General features: G+C 35.7%; 3 protein-coding genes across 3 annotated transcripts; all 3 read right to left on the reverse strand.

The window, feature by feature from the left end:
• Positions 1-430: 430 nt before the first annotated feature.
• Positions 431-1,196, reverse strand: TVAGG3_0701190 (protein of unknown function, DUF4106 family; the record flags this gene model as incomplete). The annotated part of the gene is made up of 1 exon (XM_051243392.1): positions 431-1,196. A coding segment is annotated over one exon (766 nt), but the record flags the coding sequence as incomplete, so codon positions are not given.
• A 103-nt stretch (positions 1,197-1,299) lies between these two features.
• On the reverse strand, positions 1,300-2,042 carry TVAGG3_0701200 (protein of unknown function, DUF4106 family; the record flags this gene model as incomplete). The annotated part of the gene is made up of 1 exon (XM_051243393.1): positions 1,300-2,042. A coding segment is annotated over one exon (743 nt), but the record flags the coding sequence as incomplete, so codon positions are not given.
• Positions 2,043-4,246: 2,204 nt separating this feature from the next.
• On the reverse strand, positions 4,247-5,313 carry TVAGG3_0701210 (fructose-bisphosphate aldolase; the record flags this gene model as incomplete). Its single annotated transcript, XM_001299472.2, has 1 exon — positions 4,277-5,263. One exon carries the CDS (start codon positions 5,261-5,263, stop codon positions 4,277-4,279), a length of 987 nt encoding a protein of 328 aa, XP_001299473.1.
• Between the last annotated feature and the right edge of the window lie 1,599 nt (positions 5,314-6,912).

The raw sequence follows: 6,912 nt of genomic DNA on the forward strand, positions 1-6,912 counted from the left end.
CAAGATTTTTCGGCTGTTCCAAATCTTCATCTAGTTCTGTGAAGTTAGTTTCCAAAGGAGGGACTTGTTCGTTTCCTTCAGGCTCTTCTAGCTGTTGTTGCTGAACTATTTCTTCCATGTCTGGTTGTATCTGAACTTCTTCCTGTGGAGTTTCTTGTACCTCATCTGCTGGCATTTCATATATTCCGAGACCGTTTTTAACAAGTTCCCTATTTAAGCCATCCGCATTCATAACCCTTTCTTCTTTCGTTCCGTCTCTATTTTTTTACGCGTTTCATGAAGATAGTTGAATTATCATTTATCTCTGACACCAAATATCTCGGAGTAAATTCAGTCATGTCATTTGGATGATATGCTATTAAATCATATCCCTTAGCGAGCTTGTATTTTCCAGGTTTGAAATTATATCCCATTTGGTGCTGAACCATAAAGCTAAATAGGTTCGGGTCAGTATTTCCTTCCTTGAACTTTCTAATAGCTTCTTTATATCTGTCACTAAAGTCAAGAGTATCTGGGTAACCATAATTTTCCTTAAGCATTTTTAAGAATTCTTGGTTTCCTTGTTCTCTACTTCTTTTATGTCCTTGCTCTGTTTGTGGTTGTTGCTGTGCAGTGTTTTGAACTGTTGGTTGTGGTGCAGTGTTTTGAACTGTTGGTTGTGGTGCAGTGTTTTGAACTGTTGGTTGTGGTGCAGTGTTTTGAACTGTTGGTTGTGGTGTTGGTTGTTGTGTTGGTTTTGGTGCATGCCTGTGTCTGTGTCCATGTGACGATGTAAATGTTTTAGGTAGTCCTGGTGCAGGTGCTTCTCTTGGAGGGTTTGGTGGTATATAAGTTCCACTAGCTAGTATATAAGTTCCACCAGCTGGTATATAAGTTCCACCAGCTGGCACATATGTTCCATCTGCAGCATAATGTCCTACCTGACTTTTCGTTTTTAAGAAAGCATTTACTAGGTCTGTTTTGGTCTGTTGTAACTCTTTTTCTTGACTTTCCACAACAGTTGCTCTAACGGCGTCATAGGCACTTTGAACTGCCTGTCTCGTTGCTGCATCTGTTATTTTCGTCATATTTTGTGCTACTTCTCTTAACTCTTTGTCGAAACCTTCAGACTTCAGTTTCTTTCCAGATGAGAAGTCGTTCACTAGTTTCACCTTACTATGAAGAGCTTCGAAGGCGTTCTTAAAGTCAGCATTCATTAAAGCTTCATTTGAACTGTCTTCATCCGCTTGTATTTTTGTCCTTATTGACCCTATAAGTTGGGCTGCTTTGGCGTTGGCTTGGGCATCTAACCAGTCATTATTAGCTTTTATATATTCTGCGCTTTTCATTGCCTTTTGCATGGCTGCGTCGTTATTTTTACTTTCTTGTGCTAAGTTTTCATACTGTACGGTTTGGTTTTGCAACTGTAAAAGTTTTTCTGCCTTTACATTTGCTTCAACTTCTTTTTTATACTCATCGCTATCCATATATGTCTTCAGGGCTTTTTGTTTTATCTCTTCATCTTTCAGTACTTTATATTGAGTAGTATGGTTTTTCAAATTTATAACATCTTGTTCCATTTTTGCTACTTCTGCTGCTTTTTCTGACACTTTTTTCGCATATTCCTCTGTACTTAGTTCTTTCAGTTGTTCTTCTTTCTTCTTTTTCTCTACGTTTAACTCATTGAGTTTCTTTGTGTGTCTGTCATATTCTAGTTTCTTTTCGTTTTCACTTATTTGTTTCTGTATGTCTATGTTTGACTTTTTGACATCTGTTATTTGATTTTTGAGTGAACTCAAATTCATTTGACTTTGAGGGTTATAAGCTGTTCCGTCTGCAGCTCCACCATAGCCTGCCATTTTCGCTAAAAGTGCCGCTCTTAAACCTCCACTCTGTGCACCAATAACTCGGTTTAAAAGCATAGGGTTGCTTGACATTTGTTGCAACATAGTGGGGTCATTCATAATTTGTTGTTGCAACTGTTGTTGTGGTGTCAGTTTTACTATTGGATGTTTCAATGCTCTCTTCCTCTTACGTATATTCTTACGTAGCTTACGTGGCATTTTAAGTGAAGTTAAAAAGCGGTTTTTGACAGATGTTTATATGACACTTTTTGTTCAGCACAAAAAACTACTCGGTCAAAGTGTTGTCAGTTTTGTAAAATAACCGTCCTATCTTGTTTTAAAATGGAGAAAAGGCTTCTCAAAGTATACTTCCTTGGAACGCCCGTAACTTTTCCTGTAGCGACGATAGACCCTTACTTGTCCGGACAAAGTTATACTAAACATCTTCAGGGCTAGAGGGCACGAAGTGCCTGGAGGCCCCACTACCTTTTTTTTTTTTTTTTTTCAATTAGATCAAGTGCAGGATGAATTAGCACCATTATGCATGAAAAAATTTGTTTGATTTCTTTTCAAAAGATCGCTTTCTTGAAAATTTAATAATAGAATAAAGGAATTGAATGTGTTTAGTATTTTTTTGAGCATTTGAGATACCAAACAATTATTATTGAGAAGAAATACTTTCTTTGATCAATTTCCAGAGTTAATTAATATTGTAATGCATTGATAACAACTGTACAGCGAGTGGGACGTAAAAATCATTAAAAAATAAAGTATTTCAATGAAATATTTCAAAATTGGAATTATATTTCTTGTAAAATCAATATACGGTCAATAAGCTTACTGAAATGTAATGAAATCGTTGACTGAATGTAAACAAAACTCCATTATTTTATTGAATTTCAAATATCGAAATAGAATAAGATTTCACAGTTATGTTTCAGATACGTTTTCCTTTGTTCATTCCAAATGTTAAGATAAATAAAATATGTGAAAAAAAAAATCAGAGTAAATTATTATAGAACCCGTTTCCTTTACTTCAACATTTCAGAGTTAAAGTAGGTTAAAAGGATGATTCAACTTATAAAAAAAATTAGGAATAAATTAAAGAACGATCCTGATTACTTACAATCAATATCATCTCTAAGATATGAAAAATCTAGCGATTTGTTATTCACCGTTGTTTTGATAATTCCATAAATAAATAAAAAGAAAGGTGATAATAATACATGAAAAGATGAGGCAAATGAAATCTTATTATCAGCAAATTTAAATGCATAACTAACGTAAATAGCTATGCAGAGCAAATATAAAATAATCGAAGGAATCGAAGATACGCTAAAGTGAAAACTAGAGCGAATCTCATCAATATATGAATCATTGTTGTAGTCATTGCAATGGTATAAATTACGATTCCTCGAAATTTTTTGATACGGTTGATAATCAAAGGGTTGTGAAAAGGTAACTCGCTTTTGGGAGCTAATGTGTGGCTCTGTTTCAACTTTTAGGGAATTTGTTGGGCTGGATGAGGATGGAATGCTATTTTCAGTCATCATTAGAAAAATAAAAGTGATATGATGTAAAATCGTATAATATGATTCAAACAATTTTGTAAAGTTTTCAAATAATTTTTGATCGCGATAAATTAATTCACAATTAGATGTTGTACGAGATCTTCAAAGTCAGGAGTAAACAAAAATTTGAATTATAATGAATTTTGAGTCCATAAAATTATGATCGTTAAGAAATAATACTAGATTAGTGTTACGGATCTCAAAGATGAAAATTTTGTCGTCTATCGATTATACGATATCCGAATTTTAATCAATTTTGCGAATGAAAAATTTGGTTTAAAATCAACCATATTTAGATAAAATATCATGTACTAGCGATGTATCTATATAAAATTGAACCTAAAGGAAATTGGGACCGAAATGTGATAAAATTTGATAATGGAAAATGACTGTATAATTTGGCCGTTCCAATTGTTTACTCTGCATAGTTATAAAAGTGTAATGTTTTAATTGGAATTCTATATTCGTCAGAATTTAAAACCGTAATTTTAATTGCTATAGAATACACTAATCTTTGTATGTTGAATTGCAACCTAGAAAACCAAAAAATGAAAAATATTAATAATGAAAATCGAAATTATATGAATAATGCTTTGCCAAACTAAGATATATTAATACACATATATATGATAGCGATGGATTCTATTCACCTGAGAAATTGAGTGAAAAATTAGGCTTCATAATTTCTATTAACATATAAAACCTTCCAAGATTATAATAAACAATAACATAGTGATAGCTTCAAATGTGGCAAGTAATTGATGTTAATATGGCGTTTTTATTGTGTGGATTGGAATAATCTTTTAGCAAAAAAGAAGAATTTCATAATATAAATAAGAAAAAATTTAATGATTTAAAACAAGAATCGAGATAGAATATTATTTAGTCGAAAGCATGGCCTGCGCAGCCAAGAACTTCTTGGTCCTTGCGCATGTACATCTCGGTAAGCTTTGTGCGGGCTTCACCAAGGTACTGGCGTGGGTCGAACCAGTCTGGGTGCTCAACAAAGAGGCGGCGGATGGTGCCGGTCATGACCATACGGCCATCACTGTCGATGTTGATCTTGCAGACGGCAGACTTGGAGGCTTCACGGAGTTGGTGCTCTGGGATGCCGACGGCTTCTGGCATGTGGCCGCCGTACTTGTTGACCATCTCGACGTACTCTTGTGGGATGGAGGATGAGCCGTGGAGAACGATTGGGAAGCCTGGGAGCTTCTTCTCGATCTCGTGGAGGATGTCGAGGCGGATTTCGGCCTTTGTGCCTGGTGGGAACTTGTATGCACCGTGGGATGTGCCGATAGCAATAGCAAGTGAGTCAACACCTGTCTTGGAAACGAAGTCCTGAACTTCTTCTGGGCGTGTGTATGTGTGCTTTTCAGCCTTGACATCATCTTCAACACCAGCGAGAACGCCGAGTTCGCCTTCGACTGTGACGTAGTCTGGGCGGGAGTGAGCGTACTCAACAACCTTCTTTGTAAGAGCGACGTTCTCGTCGTATGGATGGTGGGAACCATCGATCATGACTGATGAGAAGCCAAGATCAATGCAGGACTTGCAGAGTTCGAAGGAGTCACCGTGATCAAGGTGGAGAACGATTGGGATGAGCTTGTGCTCTGGGTGGATTTCCTTAGCAAATTCTGCAGCACCCTGAGCCATGTAGCGGAGCATTGTCTGGTTGGCGTACTTGCGAGCACCAGCAGAAACTTGAAGAATAACTGGGGATTCTGTCTTGACGGAGGCGGTGATGATGGCTTGAAGTTGTTCGAGGTTGGAGAAGTTGTAGCCGGGGATAGCGTAGCCGCCGTTAACTGCTTTGGCGAAGATGTCCTTTGAGTTGACGAGACCAAGTGACTTGTATGAAACAGCCATGGATGAAAATGAACTGATTTTTTCTCATATCAATTTTTCTTCAATGATTGGTCATATTTTCAATACTGTGAAGCCTGTCAATTATTTGTATTTGAATTAATCGTACATTCATCGTCATGGAGAAATTTTTATTCTTCATAATATGCCTAATAATATTCTCATTTGTCGTAAAATGCCGATGTCAAATTTTCTATCCCCATGAAAATTTTTTCCACAAAATCACTTCGCATATGATATAATATTTTCTTCTCACACACACTCTATATTTTACAAAATTAATTCGTTTTCTCAATGTCAGCAAATTCTTCCGGAATTAGAAGCAAAAATTGCAATATTCGTATAATAAACAGGTTAATTAAATTAGAATTATGTTTTTAAATATCGTTGTAGGATACTTTACCAATGATTCGATGAATGATAGGACTCTCTGAATCGGCGTCAAAAATTTTCTCACTGGGTTTTCGTCTATCAATCCCAGCTCATTATATACGCAACCAATCAAAAATCTGATATGGGAGTCCAAGGCTAACTTTTTGTTGTCTACCTAATAAAAGAGGAAGCAGCATTAGTGAGAATAATCGCAAATATTCAATTTAAATTATCTTTTTATTCTTAATTTAAAGTGACAAAAAGAATAAAAAACCTATTCTAAGGCATGTTGTTATGTAAATGAGACTAGACATCATATTTTATGTTATGAAAAAAAAATATTTAGAATTTTAGAACAAAATAAATAGAAAAAATAGCATAACTTATGGATGTGCGTATATTAAATTTAATAAATTAAGAGAAATTATTTTTGGCGCCAAAATTATTCGTTAACTCTCAATTTTTTCTGAGTCAATAAGCCGCCAAAAAAGTGTCATTTCTTTATAGGAAAGGAAACCTATTTGACGAACAATCCGGACACTAGTGCCTCAGCGAATTTCCCCAAACCCACCAATCCCCTCCCTGCTGTTGTGCACCATCGATGGAAAGTAAGTCATCAATAGTCTCTTTTCCTGATTTCAAGCTAACGTTAGATCATTCATGAAAGAAATCATTGCCTTTCATCAGAGACTTTCGTTATAACTGCGCTGCTCTCAAGTTCATCTTGAGAAATTTACGTAATAACTGAATTCCCAAAGTTCTTTAGGTGATCCAAAACACTGTAGCGGCTTGAACTTTGGACGAGCCTCGCACCCCAGAGAATAGAAATCCCAATCTTGCTCATGTTTAGTTGAATTAGTCTGCAGCAGTACAGCTCTGATACCACAAGATCGTGATGTATACAAAGTCACAACGCTATTTGATTCAACAACTAGCTAGTTTTGACATCAAATTGCAAAATTTGACTTCGTTATGAGCTCTTTGTAGCAAAAATACATTACACTTAAAGACTAGTTGCTAGACTGTAGTAGTTTGTTCGTATATATCTATTTTTCCCCAACGTATTGCATACTACATTTTGACAAGACTTGCAACCTTATAGTAACCTCGTTGGGAATTGTTCAAGCAAAGCGTAGGTAGTTAAGGTCGAGTAAGAGTTCTTCTTAAATCTTTCACTGAATGAGTAGGTGTTGGAAGAACTGTTCTCTAAAGCGATACAGTTGCGCTACATGTTCGTCAACTTGTCTAGAAATAAATATATCATTTGTTTTATACGTTTT

Source organism: Trichomonas vaginalis, chromosome III, assembly GCF_026262505.1.
Source record: "Trichomonas vaginalis G3 chromosome III, whole genome shotgun sequence".
Classification (NCBI taxonomy): domain Eukaryota; phylum Parabasalia; order Trichomonadida; family Trichomonadidae; genus Trichomonas; species Trichomonas vaginalis.